We start from the raw sequence: 24,145 nt of genomic DNA, 5'->3' as shown, positions 1-24,145 counted from the left end.
TGAACGGCTCCGCAGTGCCATTTTTTTTTAATTTATTTTTTTCTCCTGGAAGGAAACGGGACGCAGGGAAGGAGGTAACACAGCCCAATAAGCTGCAGATGTGGGTTGAATTAAATACTGTATGCTCTGGGTTTTATTACAAGGAAATAACACAATGTGATATTCACCATTGGCTATTAATTTAGGAGTTAAGACATTCTTTTTCAGTTCTGACACTTTAAATGAGATTAAAAAAAAAATGTAAAAAAGGATATATTTTCTGTTCCATGTTTTGCAGACTTGGATGGTTTGAAGCAAAAATGATCTTCAAATGTTAATATTGAAGAAAGAAAAATCATATAATTGAAAAAAAAACATTTTGGCAGAATTTTAATTGAGTTCTAAAATTCGAGGATAAATGAATTAAAAAGCACTGATATTCTTTCCAATACTGGTGTTTGTATATCTCATGCAGGACAATGGAAAATCAAACTCCTTTCTTGGTGGCCGACACAACTTCCCAGTCATCTGGCCAACTTAATATTCACAACTGAATGACCCATTCTCGACAGTTCACTGACTCCATTCAGCTCGTAAAGGCACCAATGAGAGGAAAGTCACCGCCGACCCAAATCGAGTGCAGTATTCTCATGGCCTAGGTGGCAAACTACCAAGTGGAAACGCTTCAACATCTTAGCACTTTCAGAAGGATTAACTCATATACACATTCTTGAGGGGCTCGAGTCGTGATCCTGCGAACAGTGACCGCACTGTGACGTGCTCAGCGGAGGTCTCGACCCCGACATCTGGGCCTGAAAGCCTTTTGTTCCTCTGAGAAGTGTCAGAATAAATACTGACAAAAATGTAAGAGTTAACTTGTAGGAGCAGAGCTTCTGTGTAGGGTAAGCAAACTGTTATACAGGGGCAATGCAGGGTAACATGTTTGGTGTTAGTTCTTATAAAACTTCACAGAAGCAGCTTTTGAATTTTAAATCCCACTTTGGAAGAAACAATCAGGGCAGAGGTGATGTTGGAAGACATCTCATGCCATGACGTAAAAAGCAGCTGATTAAGGCCTTTTACAAGACACTTAAACCCTGTATTGTGAGGTACAAAGCAACATTTTCCCCTAGATTCCCCACATTGAACCCTTTTTTTTTGTACCATTTCACAATTTTAACCATTCTTCATAAAAAATGTTATCCAATCTTCCTCACATCTGAACATATTTGGCTGAGTATGACAAAAGTTAACAGTTTTGGTGCCATTTGCACAGCTCGGACTCTCCTACACAGTTTTGAATGTTGCAGTGATGAGATACTGGAGTACAAACACAGAGAGCATTTCACCATCGTCAAATAAAATGGCTTCTATCGTACAGAACCACCCGAGTAACACAGCGGACATCTTCTTTGTCATCCTACCAGCTGATGAAGACCTGACATGTTCAAAAATCAACTATAACAATATTTTTAAGACATACTTCTCTCACAACAGCATCGTGAATTACATATTCGGAGAAAAAAAAACCAAGTCTGTAAACTGATGCTGAATAACAGCACACAGCAGAGTTATTCGAGCTGCATGCAAGAGGCGAACAATGCGGTCATTGTCAGCTGTGTGTATCCACGTAGTTTCTGTTTGCAATAACATAGCAAGATGACATGCGTCACGCAGACTATTGGTTAAGGCCTAAAGTGGGTTTAAATGGGAGGGTCTGCAGCACATAGAGAATATGAGCATGCTCATTTCTTCAGGGTCAACCAGATCACAGGTGGCAGACATCCTTCACTTCAGTTTCAGGGATGCTCTAATCAATGGAATTGGTTTCATAAGTCTGGCAGGAAGGAGGTTTAAACCACTATTTGGTTTTTAAAGGGAAGATTCTGTTTCACAGTGAGAAAGCTTGCCATTAAGCATTTACACTATGGCTGAAATGATCAGCAAACAGATCAGATTAGATTTGTTGATAAAACAACAACAACAACAAAAATAATCATTTAAATTCTTTTTTCAAGTAAAAACAAAAGACTTTTTCTTGTACAAATCAAGAAAATGTTGCAAAATATTTCCCTGTATGAGATATGTCACATTATATCAACTTTAAAAAAAAAAAAGAATTTTTTTTTAATGAGGTTATTACCAGGGGTTTAATCCAAGAGCTGTATCGTGACGAACCAAGAAATACCATTTCAAAATGAAAATTGTAGATCTGATACACTGCTCTGAAGGTCACTGGATTCATAGTACGTTGCTCCAGCACACGCAGGACGAGGAGAACTGAGGAAACTCTGACGTCTGACGTGTAATATGTCGCAGCCACGTGAGGAGAGCGCATATATTAACTCAGCGCCACACAAAAAGCAGGGCGTCCAATTTGTTCAACTACAATTACTTAATTCAATGATGAATGAGCCAAGACACTTCCCCGCAGCCAGCGCTTTCCCTTTGTCCGACTGCGTGCTCAGAAGACGCTCACGCATCTCAGCAGACCTAATGTTTGACTCGGGAACATGGGGACACTCAGCAGCTGCTCACGGTAACAGAAGATGAAATAGATCACATGGGTGAGACCTTGGAAACGAGCGACAGGCATCGTAGAGAACAAAACGAAAAACTCCAATAGGTGTCTATTAAAAAAAAAAAAAAAAGCATGTAAAGAAGTGGCCGATAACACCTGAGAGTTTAAAATCTGCAGTGATTGGAGACTTCAGCAGCACCTCTGATCTGTGTTTACTCCAGTGTTACACACACCAGCGTTTCCTCACTGGACGAGTAATGGATTATACAGTCTAGGTACGATTTTTTTTTATGCGTCTCATTCCAAATTTGTTTCAACAGATCCTCTGAGTTCATCAGTGGTAAATGTTTGAATAGGTCAATAGCTGAGAAACAAAACATCCTTTGTCGGTGCTTGTAAATTCAGCTGAATGTGCAGGACCTCGATCTGTTTCTGTAGTGATAACATCAAATCATTTGTAACGAGAGAATACAAGGACGGGACCTATTTAAGGAAAAACAAAAACTGTGTAGTATTTGGTTTCCTCATTCAGTGCAAGATGGCTGGTAGTAAAAGAAATATGAGCAACAATAAGGAGAGAGGTGGTGCACAAAATAAAGGAGTAACCTTTGGTTAATGAAAGATAAGCCCTCACCAAGATGGTTGTTTCACAGGTTTGCTTTGCTGATAAGAGCAGGAAAGGCAGCAGGTGCACTTTGCGCACACACACACTTGACTAGACATAAAGAGCCACGTTCACACCCTCCACCCAGGACCAAGTGCTACAGGCCTTTTCCTTTAGATTGATGAGAAAAATAAATTAAGTTACTGCTGTACAAATGGTGCTGTGCGTTCCCAGCTCCTTGGCATGGAAACAGGGAAAATATGGCCCCTGTGCGTATCTTTGTGAGAAACTATATCCCTTTCACTGTCTTTGCTTTGTTCATAGGGCGTATATTACAATAAGTGTACCATTAAAAGTACAACAAGCACACACAGGCCTCCGGCGCTGGTGACTGCCCAGGCACGTGGATGTGGCCAGTGACTGATATGCACCTGCCTTGCCTTTACACACCCAGGAACAGGAAGCTCTCCCTGGGGAGGCCAGTGAGTTTAAACACAGTCTATAAATTCATGCAGGGAGGGTGTTCAGATATGTGAGCTGCTGTGAGGAGGGAGGTGGACCGCCCTGCAGCAAATAAAGCCATGTTCCTCCTCAGTGTGTCCATCCGTGACGTTGCGAAAGAAGAGTGCAGATGCACTTTCAGAGCCTGTGTAGTTTCTGGTCCTTAAGGAGGCCCGGACCCATTGAGATTTTTTTTTACTTTTTAAACACCAAAGCCTGCAATCGCAGCACATAAATGTTTAAACCCACCGAAAAAAACAGGGGACATGTGAAGAGGGATCTGCAATGCGTAGCTAACCAACCTCCATCCTGGTGCGACCACCTTGCGAAACGAAAAGTAATAGCCCAACTAATGGAAGAATAAACCTGTCGTTTAATATCACTGAATATAGATATATATACATATGTTGTTGTTGTTGTTTTTTTAAAGGAGGGGTAACGAAACATATCATTACTGGCTTTAATGCAAATGTATTGCTGAATATTGAAAAAGAAGATAAGTACAGGGAGTACCAGACACAGGCCAGTGAAAAAGCAGTAACTCTGCAGAGGGTGGGACGTGTTTTTAATCCTAATAAAAAGGGCTGAAGAAGGACGAGAACAGACGAGCACCCAAAAATAGAATCGATGCAGATGACAGAAGGGGGTCGTTTCGCAGCTTTGATATGATCACGCATTCAGGACCGAGTGTTAAAACGCAGACAATAGCTGCAGTTTAAATTGTAAGTGTATTTTCTGGTTGTCTTAAGAGGCTAAATTGGGCAGAATATATCGCAGGGTGTACTTGCTACCGGCGGGTGACTTCGCCACATCCCTCCGCTGCGGCTGGCTCCGGAGCTGACCATCCCTGAACAGGTTCCTGAACACGCATCCTTCAGGACGGCACAAGCCTGGCTAACCTTTCTCTTTTCACCTTCAGCGTCTGGAAACGACCCGGAGGCTCCGACAGAGACGGAAACCTCCCGGTCCAAACGTTTACACCGCACAAAGAAACCCGTGTGACACGCAAACAAGACACAACGGGATATAAATCCCGGCTTAGTTACCTTTAGCTGCGTCCACCGCACATAATAGTCCGAGGACCAGTCCGACGGCGGATGCAAATTGCTTACTCCCTCGGAACCGCATCCCGACTTCGAGTTCAACCCAAGTCAAAGACAGCCTTCTTCTTCCCTCGTCGGTCGGGCAGTGTTTGTCTGACAAGAAAAATAAAATCCAGGAGATGAGTGTCGGTTACCACGGTAGCTCTAAGATGGCCGTCGTCGCCGCCGCCGCTCTGCTGCTGCTATCCCCTTCAATCGCCGCTCCTCGCGCAGTTTTGCACCTTGCTGCGTTCAGGGGCTGTCGGAAATCTGATAAACACGTCCCACACAGAGTCTTGTTACGTATTTTCGCTTCTAGTGGTGGAAAGTACATAAGTACATTTACTTAAATACTGTACTTAAGTACAAGTAAGAGGAACTTGTACTTTACTTGAGTATTTCCATTTTATAAAGAGGGAAATAATGTTGTTTTTTTTTTTACTCAAACAGCATATAGCTTATTTATGTGACAGCTTTAGTTCGTTTTAAGATATAAATTTGACACAGTGAATGATGTAAAAAGTTTTTAAAATGCAACACATTGTAGAGATTAAAGCAATAGTTGGAATAGTTTCCAATCTTTCTGGCTTCTAATATCTGACGAAATGTTTTTCGCGCTAAACATCTCTCGTCAGTAGCTAAATGGTTACATGATCCAACATCTCACTAAAAATCTAATATTAGGGAAAAAGGTCAAAAGGTGAATCTAGATTTATGTATTAGAACTTTGTTTTTTTCTTCTCTCCTTTCCCAGTAATTTTCTGTTGACCCCTCAAATATACCTGCTGTCAGTGGATATAAAACTTGATATAAATTGGTTCAAACCAGCTCGACCTGAGCAGGTACAAGAGTAACATGATGCTTACACACTGATGCTTCAGTATGAATAATCTAATCATGTTATATACAATAATGTATCAGTCAAAGGGAACAAAATGTAATGCTTAAAATGTTGCTGCTGGTACTTCTGTACTTTTACTTAAATTAAGATATTTTATACAGGGTTTGAACATGTAATTAATTATTTTACATTGCATTGTATTAGTGCTTTTCCTAAAGTAAATAATCTGAATGCTTCTTCCATCACTGCTTGCATCACCCACGACATGTTTTACTCAATATGTAACCATAGAATCACAATATAAACACAAAAGAAGGCGTGTGTCATGATTTACTTGGCAAGCAACTGGAGTCAATCAAATATGACCTAAAAAAACCTAAATGGAAGCGATGACTGCAATTCCTTATTTTTAACCAACAAAACAGCCAAAAGAAATCTGTAGTTTAATAAAGATTTTCTTCATGGGAGAAAAACTGTATGCTACTAACTGGGAAAACTTGGCAACTGAAGTTGGGTCCCAGGATGTGTGTCGTGATCCAATTTTGAATTTTGGGGGTTACACAACTAAGCAATACCAACGGACATAATCAAAGCTGCTTTGTTACTCCGTCTCAATGATTAAAGATGAAAGAATGCTGCATTATATCAAAATTAATGTGTTTAGCAAGGAACAAATTATACCTATTTTAGGAACGGTCAGTTCGTTGTTATAATCCTCTTAGTTGTTAATAATAAATGCCAAAATAAACCAAATGTTACTGTACACCATCACATGCTAAGCATGAAACATTTTAATTATCAAACCAAAAAATATAACGTTAAATTGGTGGTTGATGCTTAACCTGTTAAAGTTTAAGGCTTTTTCAAGCAATCAATCAGTCCAAGTCAATTATATAAATGGCCCAAAATCTGAGCAGAAGAGGAGAACCTGAAGGCAGCATACATCCAAAGGATGGCCAGTGACGTCAATACTGTTATTGTGGGACCATGCAGCTAGTTTAGCACAGACAGCTAAACCAAGATTGAGGGCCAAATGCCTTCTGGTGCTGCAAAGGGGACTGGGAGGATAGCAGACACCCAGTGATCATAATAATGTAAAGTGCATGGCTGAATTAAACACACCACTAAACAGATGAAGCTCAGGGGCAAGCAAAGGTTCCTGCCTGCTTGAACCTCTTGAAATACAATGTAGAATAGTTTGACCCATGGCCATGCAGGCTGTCATCAATCGTTGTAGGCCAAGAATGAAACGTTTTTGGTATCAGTCCCTTCACCTATCTCGGGACTGGATAAGTGTTCAGGGTGGAGGATACTGGTGGCAGAAAGGGGACCCATAGAGCATGTTGCCTTGAGGCCTTGCTGGGATTGTCCTGGCAAGGAAAAATATTTCAACAACATGACTCTTATCAGAATGTGACAAAATGTGTGAAACTGTTTATGCGCCTCTGAAAGTTGTTTAATGCTTTAGCCCGGACAGGCAAGACAGGATTTATAAATCTGAAATACATCTATACTTTCATTTCAACATGAGTTTATTCCACAGAGGGACACTCACACAAATGTTTCACAGTAAAGAGCAGCACGGCATATTGATCATTAATGACTTAAACACAATTGTCACCCTGCAAAACAACTACACAACAGCAAGCACACTGCAACGTGAGAATAGAAATTTCTCGAATTGTGAATGTGGGTGGCGACTGCCATCTAATCAACACCCTCCAATATAGATAGCACCCCTGAGGAGAGGAGTATGCGGTGCAATCAGAGAATTACTGAGGAGCATCTACTTTGCTAAATTTGCATCATACTGAGAAACCTTGATATGGCTGCTTCTAATGCAAATTCAGACACATGTAGCTTTAATTTGTTGTCTTGTAAACCAGATAGACTTTCGTGAAAAGGTCAGCAGTCCGTAATGGAAAGTCTTGCAGAGTTTGTGAATAAAAACTGAATGAGACAATGTATCTTGCTTTCATCACCTTTCAAAAGCTTCTTTTTTGTGTCACACTGGTTAAGCATCTTCTACAGTTCAGTTTACCCAAATAAAAGAAAATACATTTCAAAAAACAAAGAAATTCTTAAAAGCTGTCAAAACCATGTTGCAAGAATGGTCAGTCATTAGACCTTAGCGCAGTCTTAATAGCTGCAATCATCACAGAGGAACAGCAAAGAATGGACATAGTTGTGTGAGGCCACAATTAAGTGATGGGTCTATAAACAGGGAGAGTCTATGGACATCAAGGCAGTAGCAGAGCTGAAGCACAATGCCTGTTTGTTTCCAGTTTGGCAACGCTTGAAGTGTCCAAGAGAAAGTGGAGCCCCCCCCCCCCCCACCCATCTCCCTCTCGTTTCTCTCACAGATGTCTGGCATGCTGGGGAGGGGACAGAGAGGCCATTATCATTTCTGATGAGCGGCATTAGAATGGCTTGGTGGATAGGTGTGACACATCAACAAATACTTATAAAGGTGTTATTTTCTCTGGACCATTGAACCCACTGCTGAGAGTACAAGTCTTCTCTTTAGGGATTCCCATGACTGCTGATTGTTGTCTGCTGTTAATTCCTGGTCTATGGCAACCACTTTGTATTTTGTATAATTTGTACTTTGTAGCAGGGGTTGTGATTTGTTTAGAGTTGTAGAAGTTGATCAGATTTTTTTTTTACTTAGTCTCTTCAGTCATTTTTGGAGTTACTCGCAGTTTTTGTTTTGAGGTTTCAAGATATCTGTCCCTAACATTTTTAAATTCCTATAACTCAAACACAATGGAGCTGAATCACATTATGTTTATGGTGCCACAAACAGTGAATATCACCATTACAAAACCGCCTTTTGAACTATGAAATACAATATCATACTTTTACACAATGAGAGCTTTAAATAAATCTGTCAAGAAGGGTTTATTTGGCTTAATGTCAGCATAGGTCCAACAAATTGGAAGTGGTCTTTTATGGAGGGATTGATAGACAAAATGCAGTTGAACATTCCATGCAAGAATAAGAGTTAGAGCTATGTTTACATTTATATTGTATCCCATTCAGAGCTGCAGCAATTACTGTCAATTAGCCGAAATGACGGAACATTAAGTGAACAATTAAGATAACTGATTAATCAATTTAATCTGTTTAAGGAGGTTCCACTGTCTAACATGTGAGAATTTATTGTTTTTCCTTGTCTCACCTCAAAATAAATTGAATGTCTTTTGACTTTTGGACTCTTGGTCAAACACAACAGGATATCTGATAACTTGAGGAAATTGTGATGAGCACTTTCTTTCTCTTGTTTTACAGTTTTTAGCTGTTTTATAGACCAAACCACAACAGCAGCATTTTCTTCCTCTCCATCGTTGCTCAGCATTAAAGTGAACTGCATATTGCCATTCAGCTCAGACACTGAACTCACTTCTCAAGCCCCCAGAAAAGGATTTGGGGATTAGATACACCACATTATCAGGATGGTCGAAGGTCACAACGAATGCCTCATGGCAGCTCACATTATTCAAACTCCTGATTTTCCTGCCTAAATTAGACTTCTCTGCCGGTATGGACAAAGGGTGGCTACAGTGTGGGTTCAACATGTTCAGTCACAGACCGCAGGAATCACGTTATCTGAGACATTACTGCGGGCTGCAATCATGGTGGGTGGTTGACAGCAAACAGAGCATGAAAAAGACCTGAATGCTATCATGGGAGTCAAAATAGCCGTGACCATTAAACGCCAGAGTTTCTCAATATTCTCTTTCGGTGTCTCGTGTCTAGACGGCAATTTGTGTCTATAAATTAGGCAGAGTTTTGGTTTTCCTTTTCCTCACATTATCTGGTCTATCTACTTTTCTTGCAGGCACAGACTATACTGGAGATAATTTCACAGAAGTAATTATTTGGAGCACCAGAAGATTTTCATAATGACTTCCTTACTAGTAATGTTATATTAATGATGTGTACAGACCAAATTATTTGTTTGTTTTTTTTAAAGGCGCAGCATACTCATGAGAAAATGTCCCAGTCTTTAATTGGCCCAAGGGAAGGACTCAGAAAAGTTATTTCAGAAGATTATAGCCCTGCATGCCAATTTGCATTCATTTTTTATTCACTCTCAGTTTCTTTATCTGATAATCTGAAATATAAGCCGTGAAACCTGAATGTGTGTCGCCTCAGACATTTATAATCCTCAATTTTCTGAGAACAGTTTTGTTGAGAGATTAATTTAAAATATATACTTCAATCTTTTTTTCCTGCTTCAGTACGGATGTCTCCTTGACTTTGCTCATGAATACAGTTTTAAAATCCTTAGCTGGGGGAAATTAAATCTCACTTTAGAAGTTCTGGATGTTATCAAGTTCTTTCACATGAAATTTTTAAAGCCACTGGGTCTGTATGTGCAGGAGTCTGGCAACAAATCACACAAAGAAGTGAAGCCATGCACCTTTAAGCTGCCTTTGCCATCTAGTTCATACATTTTCCACAGAGAACATTTAAAACATTTCCTCAGTGATTGATTTCTCCCCACTTAAGAAGCTCTCATTTATCTTCCAGCTGGAGCTGTCCCTTTTGGTCATTTATTAAACACAGGCTCTTCCTCCATGTGCACACTCTCTCCATGAATGCCCTGAAAATGCACTGTCAGTGGACATTTATAAAAAACTAATCCCACGTTCATTCCTCTGAAGCCAATTTACAGCACCAGAACGACAGGCAGGGTTTTGCAGTTTCACCTCATAAGACAAGAAAACTGTTTATTTCTTTGGTTGGTTTTTTGTTTCTACATTCATGCAATGCAGAACTCTGGCTGTCTATTTTGGTTTATGAATAAATAAGCTCAGATGTTGTATGATGTTGTCTGGAGTGATCAGTGTCCCATATATATATATATATAAATATAAATATATATATATATTTAAAAAAATTCCCCTCGGGGATTAATAAAGTATATACCTACCTACCTACCTACCTACCTACCTACCATATCTCAACTTTTTAAATCTCAAACTTTACCCCAAATTTATCAAGTCCCATAAAATTATAACACCAATCTGGATATTCTATGGCCCTCTCCAGTACTTTTAGCTGTGTCTCCAGTCCCATTGTCACTGATTAAAGGCAGGGCCCGGAGAACACATGGCAGCAGTGAGTGGGAATCCAGCAGATAGAGGCTGGATAACCTCACAAAATACTTCAGTCCTCTCCACTGGTTCAAAGATCCTGCAGATTAAGCTTTCGAAAAAGGACCTTCAGAAATATCCATAATCATTAGAGCCCTATTTTAGTTTTTATCAGATATCACACAATTTAATTTGTGTCTATAATACATGTAAAACTGAAACAGGATATATAATCATCTCTATTTGCCACCCATGGGTGTGTGGTGGATTCCAGATGGACATCAGGTTGCTCAGATGGACGAGTGTGGGTACCATGACTTTGATGTTCTTGTTTGAAGACCTTGACCTCTGAACCCCACAGAAGGTCACCTCTGACACTCCACAGGGAGGGTTTATATTGTGGGTCAAGCTGGTGTCAAACTCTCACCACCATGGCTTTATTGCATTGGAGAGTTTAGGGAGGGGGCACTGAAGTGGTTGTCACAACGAGTCCAATCATTCATCCGTGACAGGCAAGGTCTCTTGGCTCCCTGGAGACTCCCATTTTGAGGACTGAAAATAAGGGCCCGGGGATGGCAACTGACGAATATAGACATATATGTAGATATATAAAGGTGGGGCGGTCAGATGTAATTGAAGCAGTACCAAGAAATGTACTGTATGTCCATATGAATTACTTTAGATCAGTGCTCTCCACTGAGAGCTTTATTATACACCTAGGGGTACTTCAGACGCCAGGAGGCCAAAACTTGGAACTTAAGTTGCAGAGCAGGTTGGCAAATATGACAAAATAGAAATTCTGATTTGAAAAAAATACAATCACATACTGAACTATAACACCAAACAGTGTATAGCCTACTGTAAATGTTGTGACAGTGCATAAAAACTAGCTAGCAAGCACAGAAAGAAGTTTAAACAGTAAAAGTAATAGAAAAACTGATCAAAAAGGTAAAAGTAATAATTGTTGTTTTGAAATATATTGCAAAAATAATTATATCAAGCCTCTGCCACTTCATGTGGTATGAATAAAAACTTGACCAAAGTCACTCAAACATTGTGTAAAATGAGAAAAGGAAGAATATCCATTCTTACATATATAATAGTATCATTTAAAATGAGCACTTTTGGAGCAGGACATGTAAGGTTGATAAATAGTTCTTCTAACATTCTGTAGGAACCACTGCTGTCGACACGTCTCTGCAAATCTCCTATTACTTGAACAAATGTATTACTTGACACACACACACACACAAAATTGTACACCCACACACCGGATAAAGCTAATAACACAGACGCATTGCCCACCCATTGTAACAACCCCCAAGTTGAGACATGTCTGTGATTAAAATCTGTGTCCCTGTGTTTGTACGTAGAAAAACCTGCTGTCCAGACAGAGGAAGTGAGCAGTCTGCTCCCTCGTTACCCTTGAAGGAGGCTCATATGGCGAGTGGGTTATATTAAAGTGGAGGAGGTTAAAAATGGCTTGGAGCCAATGTGTGGCTCCATCGTCTCTGACTGAGTGTGCAGTAAAGTCGGGAGCACGCTGACCCAGATGCTGAAACTAGCCTGCACAACAAAAATCTGCTAAACGCTATGATGAGAAATGATCAGCGCAAAATGGGAGCAAAATCAACCAGTTCAAAAGGGAAGCACATCAAATTGAAAGATTAAGTTAAGCTCTCTTCTTTCAAGTATTTATATAAGACGTATATACTGTATTGCCTAAATTTTCATATTCACCCAAATTTCATTGTAGCTTTAAAGAGCAAAATATTTCCCTCTTTCCCCCAAATGTGAGTTAACAATCTAATGATTGCTATTTGTTCTCTTCCTCCTTGAAACAACATTTAATCCCCCCCTGTAATATGAAATGGAGGTTAGTGCAAGCTGACCCCTGACCTGTGAGAGAGTTCACACTCTTAAACACACTTAAATCTGGTGTTGAGACATTAAACATATAAATCACAGGGACATATCAGGCCCTCTGCAGTCTGCTTGGTTACATTGTGACTGATGTCCCATTATCGTGTTTCTATCCTGCTTCCAAGCTCCTCATAATTATGTTGTTAGCCTGCTATTATCTGAGATCAGTGATTGCTAACTGACCAGGTCACTGCCGCATTCGGGGAGCAATTGAAATACCCCTGGTTACACTCAACTCACGATCCCCAACTGAGAAGTTACAGCTACCGGAAATGACTTTGTGCTTTGATAAAACATGTCACATCCTGATCCTCAGGCTTGTCATTTGTGATTATTTCAGGCGGTCTTTCGGCTCTATAAATAAAAAAAAAAAAGGTATGTGGTTAAGCTAATCAGAATCAGCTCTTCAGCGCTGTGCGATGCTCAGGAAAGTGGACAGCTGCATCCATTTGGTTAATTGTGTTCATCCATTACAGATTTTGTTGAGCTTGGCTTTTTTTTTTTTTTTTTTATACAAAAGTCTGACTCTTATCCAAGTTGGACAGATAGTGATGCATTCACTGATTACACTGGATGCCTCGAGTCACCACGTGGCACATGGCGATTGACTTTATTTGATTATTGAAAAAAATTCTGCACGACATACAAAAAAAAGACCACAAAAAAGAACAAAAGAAGAGTGGCCTGGCTTACATGCTGCAAGCATTGAAATGAAAAGATGTTTTTACAAATCAAACAAAGCAATACGAAACATTGTCCTGATGGCCTGTACTCACATCATTGAGGATTTTAAACTGTGTCATAGGTGTGTCATCAGTGGTTTTAGAAGCTCTGTTGGTGTTATTGATTCTTTCATTGCATTTGTAGGATTTATTGTCCGTGTTGGCTTAAAGTATTGAAATTTAAGCTGATGAAGATGAGTCTAGGCAGACTTTTTTTTGAGGTTGAGAAAAACATTCATGCTGTGGAAGTGCTTTGAGTGTCTATAAAGAATTAGGCTGGTGTAATTTAATATTTTTTTTAGTGTCAACAAATCACCTGCAAAGACCAAAACCAACAATAAATTGATCCCACTAACAAATATTTGAGACCCTTATCTTTCTAAATTCTGTATTTTTGCTAAAAACTACAATTTGACAATGGTTTAACCTTTTTAAATAGATATCTGTCTGTTTTCAAAATCCCCCTTCCAATGGGAAATAACGACAACTATCTCAGAGCCGCCAACCTACATGGTTGGCAAGTTTCAATTAAGACTTGGATCATGCGATTAGGCATGAGTACTTAGTTGTTTTCAGTCTTTTGCAGGGGTTTAGCCATTTTTATGTAGGCCCGGCCTCTCCACATGCAAATGCTCTACCAAAACAAATTCCCCAGCTATTTGGCAAGGGCACTGATGCTGCATCTTGGACTTAGTGCCGCCCAAGATGATTGTGACTGGTTTAAAGAAACAAGCCAGAGCTTTTTTTTTTTACTCCCTGTACCAGAATGATATATTGGTGCAGCACAGTGGAGACAGGTCTGACTAAGCAAGACAACAGCAAAGTTGATCTTTGACCTTTTGTATACAAACTGTCATCACGTCATCATTTTATCTTTTAAGAAGTTTTGGGGAAATTTTAACATAATTAGCGTAATAATTCTTGCATAACATGTTTTTTAAGGTCACAGTGACCTCTGACTTTTTACCTCCAAACTCTAATTAGTTCCTCTTTGAGTCCAAGTGAACATTTGTGCTAAATCTGAAGAATTTTAAGGTTTTCCTGAGATATTGTGTTAAAGAGAATGGGATGGACAGACGAAGAACCTGAGAGCATAATGTCTCCAGCCACAGCTGTCGGCGTGGAGGTATAAAGATGTAAAACATTACCAGACTTGTCATTTGATCAATAAAAAGTAGTTCACCTGGAACACACCATCAGAGAGACAACATATGCACATGGGTAAAACATGATGAATCACACAAGTCCTGTTTTAAAGATACATTTAACTCAGGTCTAAGTCTCCATTGGTATGTACTGAGTCCCACAGTGTTTATCATGCATGTGTCAACTGACAGAGAAACACTACAGTAGGTATTATTCAGCGATGACAGTACATCACATGTCAAATCAAGACTCATTCTGTGTGTGTGTGTGTGCGTGTGTGTGTGTGTGTGTGTGTGTGTGTGTGTGTGTGTGTGTGTGTGTGTGTGTGTGTGTGTGTGTGTGTGTGTGTGTGTGTGTGTGTGTGTGTGTGTGTGTGTGTGTGTGTGTGTGTGTGTGTGTGTGTGAGCAGGATGTACGTTTTGCATGAATAATTCCCATGGTGCATTGGTGTCGGCACTCCTGGTGACCTCATGTGATGCGGAAGCGACAGCTTTTGGCTGCTGCACGTTAACAGAGGATTGAGGTATTATTTAGTTACAGGACCTTCACTCTCTCTCTTTCTGCATGACCTTTTAATTATTGATTTCCAAGTCAGTAGGCCTCCTCTTTCCTCTCACCTCGCCCCTTCTTTCCCTCTGGTTCACTGCCGCTCCCTGTCTTTTTATCTTTCCGGGCTCTTATTCCTCCAACATAAAATCTGTCGTAGCAACCGAAACGCACACACACAGACACATTTATGCGAGCGCAGGCACAGTTCTTCACGTCTCTCCTCTCCCACTCGCTTCTCCTCCCTCTGTTTCTCCTTCACTTGTCTCCATATTAAAATGCGTAGCTGCTGGCCGCTAGCTGCAGTGTCAGCAGTGGGGAATGAGGAAGGTAATTCATACACGCTGTCACCCTGGCTGGAGGTGAGCAAGCACACCTCTTCCCTGAAGAGACTGCACATAAATGAGCCCGGCAGAGGAGCTCAGAGGTATCAATAATCCAGCATCTCTCCCTGCACCAACGACAGCCTCACACAGTCTCATTGAACATTGCGTGCTTCTCATGCTGACGTATTTGTACAGTTGGAGCTCAGATTGAGATAAATGGGATATCTCTTAGTGTCACCCCTAAGAGCACACCCCCACAGTTATAGGTGTGAATGAATAATATTATTTGGTTAAGACTGCATATTTCTCTGAGGAGGTAGCAGTACAGCCCACTTGATGAGCCACAATTTCTGCGATTCTGGGATGTCAGTTTGTGGAAAGCCCTCAACATGTTTCCACCCACGAGAGGTGTGGCCATATTTTCCAAAGATCACCTGCCCATCTCTCTGGGACACTAAATAGGCTGTCACAGCTCTCATTGGAGCTTTGTTACTAAACCTATGTGAACAATACACACAGGCAAAAACACAGTGACATGCACAAACTACTCATACCACTTTCTCAAACTCCTCTTCAGTGACAATGAAACACAATCTTGAATTTGACTTGATTACATAAGTTTTGTATCCAAAAAAACTGCAATTACAAACACCTAAACTGGATTTAAAAGACTCTCAACCCACAGTGACAACATGCACACATGTTGACACACAAAAGGGAACACACAACCAAGCACATCTTTATTGGCAATACCCATTCCCTCACCTGTAACCTCTGACCTCAATATAATCCTAATTCTAACCTTGGTCCTAAAAAAAAAAGATGATTCAAGACTGAGGGTTGAGTACCATGCCATCGCTTTCCCAGATTCATACAGGAGCACTGTAACTAGAGTTCATGCCCGCCAGGCCGCCGCCAGAATAGTAATGTGGTTCAAAATGGGTATTTACGTACACCCACCTCCAAAAATGGCTCCCGGGCCCGTTCCTCCTCTCTGCTTCACCCTCAGGGTAATTCTGTCCCCGGTATTCTAGGAATCCGTCTCAGGATAAGATAATCCAGGGACAGCTGCTCTCTAATTTTAAGTGGAGGGCCCGAGGATACGGGTGTCACAGGGAGAGCAGAGAGCTGGTGCGGATACGAAAGCTGGCAAAAAACCTGCATGTTGTATGTGCAGGGCAGACTCTCATTTCACCGGCCTCTCTGACATACTACTCTCAAGGGCCCCCCTGAGGAGGTCAGGACCCGATTGCAGGGCAGAGAGAGAACCGACCGTCAACTCATGATTCACCCTGACAATTTCATCTATTGTTGCCATGGCAACATCACCTGCAGACAGATGAAAGCACACACACTGACACCTCCCCTGTGTCGTGACAGCATGATTAAAGGATGCATGTGTGTGTATTGGTGTGAGTGAGGTGATTATTAAATGGAAAAATACATAAATTATGTCAACAAAGAAACACTTGTGAGGCTGTTCATACATATGCAAGTCCTGTAAATAATCATCTGGTAAGATATTCATCAGTCACTAATATGTGCATCATCATCTGATGCTAGCAGGTGCTGCTGGTCAGAGCTGCTGCTGGTGTCATTCATCAGTTGGACTGTTGCATAAGATCCAGTTGGTTCATTATAGTGAATCAGGGCGTCAGGCTATCGATGTACTGGAACACTTTGGCTCTATTGCTTCTCTTCCATTCATGCCAATAAAGCTTTCGGGAAATATTGACATATGCATTTGCAAATTCTTCTAGAGGTCATGAAGGGTGTCATGGTGAGCACCTCCGCAGTCCGTCCATCAGTCACAGGGTCGGTGTGACGTTTCCTATGGATGAAACTGTAGGGCGCTGTTGTGCAGATGATCCCGACCTCTGGTGCCTGTGGCGGAGGGCAAGCACAAAGGGTCATATGATATTAGCAAGAGCTCCAAAATAAAAACTGTGTTCTTGTCCAGAGCGGAGGCACATGTAACAGCGTGGGGCCCTCAGGAGGTCCAAAGATCACAGTTTGCAATAAAGACAACCTCTGTGATGCTACCAAAATGTAGACAGAGACATAAACAACATGGGGATTTCTTTCTGCTGTAGTTTGTGGTGGTGTCATTATTGGATTGCATCAGTTTGGATATTTTGATCACCTCCGGCATCAGTATTTGGATAGAGAGAAAACCGTAGTAAGAGTCAATGGTGATGATGTTTTTGATGATGTTTTTCAGTGGAAGCTATTGTCAGTGGAGAGACTGGTTTCTCTTTGTCTTTGCCAGTGTATTTCTCTCAGATCTCTTTCCATCAGTGTAACATGTTGAGCCAGGGAACAAGGAAGGGTCCTGTGACGACAAACCTGGCATCGTGTAGAAGCAGAAAGGTCAAGCGAGCTGACACAGCAAACCTGCAGCGGCATAGTATCCCACCATAGGAAGGATTGTTAATTACTGGGGCACAGGGAAATATATAATGAAGCTACACCACAACTAATTTTTTCAACAGCTTGAATCTGTTTGAGAGGCATGAATGATTCCATTAAGACGGTTGGTTTTGTTTCAGACTTCATCATTGCTTACTTTTTGGCCATTTGCCAAAATGACTTCTTCTTCCACTCTCCTCAGATTGGTTTGACCGCCAGGTCAGAACAAGGTCAGTAGTTCTTCCTCAGCAGTCAGCAGTGTGTGCTCGGCCTGCACAGAGTTACATTGTCAGAGGCGTCAGGTGCCTGTCAGACTGTTGTAGTGTCTCGATGGATGTCCGCACTGCCAGCTTCTGCCCAGAACACAGAGTCATTCAATGCATTCACAACACTCAGCAGGATTCTGCACCGGCTTCACTGCTCTGATTATTTATCAGCAGTCAAAGTCTACAAATAGCTCAACCGCCGGTCAGATACATTATGTTTTACCCTGATTTAGAGGTTCATCATGTAAAGCATTGAATCAACAGTACAACCTGAGCTTAAGTTGTAGAAATGAGTCACACAAATTCACAAAGATTTATCTGCCTCTTAAAAATTAAAGAAGAGATTATGTTTTCAGTTTACAGACTCCATCTTCTACTGAAAGGAAAACAGAGTAATGAATACAGCTTTGAACTTGAGAGCTCAGAGTCTGTTTCATTAATCAATGTCAGAGCCGCTGCTGGCTGAGCATCTTTCTTTTCCCGCCCCAACCTTCTCAGGGAGGAATTTGATCAACTTCAGGTTCAGCCTTTTGAGATTTCTCAGTGTGAATTCAAATGAGAAAGAATGTTCGGAGAATTTTATGGAGTCCATCTTTTTCTCGGTTTTATTTTAAGTCACTCAGAAAGAAAATAAAGATGGAAGAAAGAAGCTCTCTGTGTCAAAAATGTCATAAATGATTAATTTGACAAAGAGACTGAGTTATGTTGTGAATTCCTGTTGGACTTTCATGTCAGGGACACCATTGCAGTTGGCTGCAAGCACTTGTTGTAGCTGGATCTTCTCTAAACACAATCTAAGTATATGCTGTTCCTGCAGCAACAGTACTCAGTCATGCTTATTTCAGTCAACATACTTCAGGCCTGATGGCATAGCCTCAATCTTATACTGAGTTACCAGGTCGTCCTGATATTTTAAGGCTGGGAACTTGTGCGTATGATTTATGAATAGTAAACACATTTATAGCATTTAGTCTGTTTATATTCACGCACAAAGTGGAGATGTTGACTTGGATATGTCTTCTCACATCCTGTGAAATTATTAGATCAAAATCAAATAATGTAGGAAGATTAAGATGGACAACATAAATATTAATAGTACATACAGTTTCTATATGAATATGGATTTTTACCTTAAATGTTAGACACAACCTTTCCAGATTTGCCAAGAGTTTTTAGATTTACTCTAATTCAGGTAGAAAGAGTTAAATGTTGGAAAGATGCAATGATAGTTCCTCCACAATGAGACACTTATGAATTCTTCCCACAAACCAGAGATGACATCTCCATATATTTGCCTACGCACTATAACACATGAACTAGAGCTCACTCACAGGAAGCACTGCAGTGGGAATCCTGGAGGTGGACAGGTATGCTGATTCTGAGAGTTTAATGTGGAAATAAGCGTCTGTCAAAGCGATATCACAGCTAGAAAGGGTTAGAGCAGATGGCTGGAGTCCGTATGCCTGCAGGGGAGCAGTGTGTCATGACGCTGCGTCAAATACGGTCTCCTATGGTCAGTGGTTTAAAATGGAATGTGTGTCTGGTTTTTTTTTTTATTACAAAATGAAATGACTGTAACACAGATGGTTCAAAGGAACAAACTCGAGACCCCACAGCAGCTAAACCAACATATGGTCCAGTGTCAGGGACGCCAGGTGCAGCAGGAACCTGGTGCACCTCTCAGTCATGAGAAGGAGTCAAGTCTGAGAGGGTTTCACTTCAATGCGGTGTGGACCAAAACTCAGGTGGTAAAACTCAATGCTGCACAACTGTGCTACTGAAAGGCTCTCTGAGGCACGCAGCAAAAATTACAAATACAACTGTGGCATTAAAAAATGTAAAGCAGAGTGCGGAGTCTTTGAATTTGAGGCAGAAATAACATAATTTATTCCTCTACTGTCCGAGTTGTTAAGTGTTCACCTGCAGCCAAACACCCTAAAAAAATACAGCAAGAATGTTATTTCTTTGTGTTGACCGCTCGGAGCCCTTTGACCTGTCACGGTCAACCACTACAAACTCATGCCGTGCAGCTAAATATTACACACTCAGGGAACTTTATTGTGAATTCTTGTAGAGATTCAACTGTTTCCAAAGAAACATGTCCAAGGCTGAGCTTTGAGAGATATTTCAACAAGGAGGTACTGAAATGAAACAAAGTCTTCAAGATTATTTAAATTAATTATTTGAGGTAGTGAGTGCAATAACAGAAAGATAAGGAAATATGTTATGAAACTTGGGTGATTAGATCCAATTGTGATGTCAGCATTTTAAGGGAGTAGTGATGATGTACAGAAATATCACCCCGAATGGTGGTGAACGATGAAGATATGGAGGCAACATTTCTTAAAATGACAGCAGCGAAGTGGTTGGCTGCGAAACAGTGGCTGTGGCAAAATCTGATTGGTTAAATGGAGAGCAGAAGTCTTTCAGTCAGCTGATGTGATGCATTTTTTGTTTGTGTTTAAAAAAACAAAACACTTTTGGACCCAAAAGCATGACTCGGCAAAGAGAGTGGAAGTTTGGCAAATCTTTACTGAACATCTCAAGCACAGAAGGACAGACAAAGCAAAGGTACAAAAGGGGGACAGCAAAGTAAAAATAACAGGAAGAAGCAGAGATCAAAAACTCACAAGAAAAAGCAAAGACTGGACTCACTTGGGTAGAAAGCCAGGCGGGAAGAGCACAAACAACAAACTGGAACAGGAGGTGGAGAGCACGCAGACTAAATACACATGAAAGTGGAAAGGTAATTAAACACATGGTGCAGACAATCACAGGTCAGGACATAAAGACACGTGGAAGGAGAGAGACCATCCCTGCGTTCCAAACTGTATACTATTTCTTTTTACTTTTAGTATGGACTACAGCTACCCTTAAAAAGTATGTACTCTTGCATGTAGTGTGTAAACAATATTGGACATACTACTTCATCCTAAAAATTTTTTACTGCTATTTTATTGCTTTCCTGTATCTATAAATGCTGCTGTCTGTCTGTCTGTCTGTCTGTCTGTCTGTCTGTCTGTCTGTCTGTCTGTCTGTCTGTCTGTCTATCTATCTATCTATCTATCTATCTATCTATCTATCTATCTATCTATCTATCTATCTATCTATCTATCTATCTATCTATCTATCTATCTATCTATCTATCTATCTATCTATCTATCTATCTATCTATCTATCTATCTATCTATCTATCTATCTATCTATCTATCTATCTATCTATCTATCTATCTATCTATCTATCTATCTATCTATCTATCTATCTATCTATCTATCTATCTATCTATCTATCTATCTATCTATCTATCTATCTATCTATCTATTGGGACATACTAAATCTTTTTTTGGCATACTAAATAGTATGGTAGTGTGGATATTGGAACGCAGGGCGTGAGTTACCAACATGAAACAGGAAATGGAAACTAAGAATGAGAAGTTAAAGATTAAAACTGCAAGCAGTGATATGCGTCCCTCTCACGATGCACGATGCGGGTCCGGGACGCCGGATCCCCGACGTGCATGTATGCTGGGAATATGCGAGGGTCCGCATATTCCCTCTTGCGGTTTGAATTTTTTTCTCGATCTCATTCCTTATTCTTCTTAACATTTTCAAAAACTCATAAAAGTTGGTGCCTGATGCAAGTTTTATGAGGTTTGGAGCATCGTTTGACCTTGAACATCAACTTCCTGTGTCACGGCAAAACATCAAACTTAGCCGCATCGCCCTGGCTATACTGTATACAAAAATTTATTTTGGGTCACTTTTTGGAGGACATGATATAGCATGACTTTTTTTTTTAATAATTTGGACGACGTACAGTATGAATTTTTTTGTCACTTTTTTTTTTGAGTACGACCTTTTTCTGAACTGACATGCCTGCCTCAACCCTTAGAGGGATTTTCTCTCTGTGAACTGTGCGGTTTATTAAGGGGACTCGCTCTCCGTGAATCATGTGGCGTACCTGAGAGGGGCTCAAACCCGTGTCTTCATGAGGTCGTGGCCAGCTCTGAAGCGGCGCCGTAGACCGCTGGACTATTTTCAGCGCCAGAGAATGAGTCGCGGCAGGAGAAAGTGTTTCACAGAGTTCACTCAGAGCTTCCAGTGACTCAGCCGACAGTCTGGTTAACTCAACAGGTAAAAGATTCTTCTTCACCAAGGTTGCTATTAATGGTTCAAATTCCACCTTGGCTTGTTGATGGTGATTCAACTTTTAGTGGAGTTGAAACATTTGAAGAAATTGAAAAAGTTTTGCATACACTACACATTACAGGAATATATTTAATATCACTGCAGACCCCCTTAAAAACACATATATCTACTATCCAAAGAATGTCTGCATTAATTGAATGCCGACAGACGAAGACATCTTGGCATAGTGATGGACTCAGATCAAAACTTTTCCACCCACATTAAAACAGCAACAAAATCAGTCTACTATCACCTTTAGAAAATAACAAATACATACAATATTTACAAGAAGGCCTAATGTTCCAGCATGTCTTGGAAAAACACATCAATGCATTTATCTCACTGCAGCTGACTGTGAACGCCTCAGTAAGACCAGAAAAGGGGATCACATCAGTCCACTTCTCAGATCTTTATACTGGCTTCCTTTCTGGTCAAGAATTGACTTTAAATGCTGATTTATAAAGGCCATTTTTGATTTGCTGCTCTGTTGTGAACTGTCAGATCATGTGGAATCTAGCTGACTGTCCCCAGAGTCAGAATTAAACATGGAGAGGCTTCATGCAGTTTTTATGCACCACGAATCTGGAACAAAATCCCAGAATAAAATTAAGGTTTAAGATTTTTATGTTTGCCGGTGCATTTTATTGAAATAAAATTGTGCCCATTTATTCATGTCTTGCACTGCACTGTGACTGCAACTTAATTTTCATTCTCCGTATTATATTTCAGCTATTCTTAATACTCTGTCTTCCCCTGTTTAAAACCTATTTATATATTTCTGCTGTACTGCCTCGTGTGTCTTTTATGTCTAAATGCCTTTGATGTCTTATATAAAGAAAGCTGTGCAATCTACATAAACTTGCCTCGTATTAAGAAAATATAAATTCCTGTATTTAACAGTCATACTGTGCACGAGCAAAAGGCTGATCAAAGTCATTTCAGTAGGTGAGCGTGCGATACATAAATCGTGTTGTCTTTCCTCCGTGAAGAGAGTTTCAGACGCGGTGAGCTGAAGGAACTCAGAGCAAATCTCATCTATTAGTCATGAGGTTTAGGGTGGACTAGAGTGTATCTGCAGAACTCTCTGTTGGGCTGAGAATGAGCATGCAGTGCTGCATTACTACTCAACAGTCGCCCTCTCTGCCGGCGTGCCTCACCCTCCTCCTCCTCACTGGATTCCCTCTGTTGAGTCACAAGGTAGGAAAGAAGAGTCACATCCCTCACTCCTGGAGCTGCCTCACTCACGCTCCCAGCGCCCTTTTTTCCTTTGAAGATGAAAGGTGGAGCTGATCACATTCATTTGGTCTATAAAGTTAAATCCTTCCCCTCAAATTTATAGGGGAGGGAGTTATTTTAGTGGTGGCCAGGGCAGTCATGTGGCTTAAAACTTTCTTTCTAAAATAAGGCCTCACTTCCAATTATGCAGATTTTAAACTTTGTCAGGATTTTTTTTGTCAGAAAACCTTAACAATTTAATGAAGAAACATGTGATTTTGTAATTATAGACAATGCACAAAGTTGACGATTTAAACCCAAAACGTTTAAATTGTCAATGTGGTTGGAAAGAGAGATGAGAAAAAAGTTTTTCATTTTCTGTCTTTTGGTATTTTGTGTGCAATTAATTTCAACAGTTTCACATGAATATATATTTTTTTAAAGAATATAGAAGATTATGATTTCAGTGCGAAGTTGACCTTTCACATTTTAGATAGAAAATGTCATCACGTCGCCATGTTATCCTTTGTGTGAAAATTTGCCATAATTAGTGCATAAATTCTTGAGTCAAGGCTGCGAGGTTTTTTGAGGTCACAGTGACCTTTGGCCACCAAAATCTTTGGCTGCGCTGTCATCGTTATGGAGGCATAAAAATGTTGACTACACAAACCCCATTGCTCATCAGTGTCCAAGTGTGAATAAATGCACCACTTATGCGGCATCCTCTTCCTCCTACAATCAGCTCTGGAGGAAATGTGTCTTATTTTGCAAAA

The 24,145-nt window shown here is 40.5% G+C and overlaps 1 protein-coding gene across 2 annotated transcripts in view; it reads right to left on the bottom strand.

The window, feature by feature from the left end:
* Window positions 1-4,915, bottom strand: part of clstn1 (calsyntenin 1) — a 37,227-nt gene extending 32,312 nt beyond the window's left edge. For both annotated transcript variants that reach the window (XM_069688990.1, XM_069688991.1), the window contains exon 1: window positions 4,652-4,915. In XM_069688990.1, the coding sequence (XP_069545091.1) occupies window positions 4,652-4,733 (82 nt within the window). In that variant the 5' untranslated portion in view covers window positions 4,734-4,915. The remainder of the gene's footprint in view (window positions 1-4,651) is intronic.
* Between the last annotated feature and the right edge of the window lie 19,230 nt (window positions 4,916-24,145).

This window comes from Brachyistius frenatus, unplaced genomic scaffold (genome assembly GCF_029030835.1).
Source record: "Brachyistius frenatus isolate BFR_SWC_R1_liver_20210118 unplaced genomic scaffold, ASM2903083v1 Contig_6, whole genome shotgun sequence".
In the NCBI taxonomy this organism is placed as follows: domain Eukaryota; kingdom Metazoa; phylum Chordata; class Actinopteri; family Embiotocidae; genus Brachyistius; species Brachyistius frenatus.
Note: the sequence above shows the minus strand (reverse complement) of the source record. Positions and strands in the feature narration are given on the sequence as shown.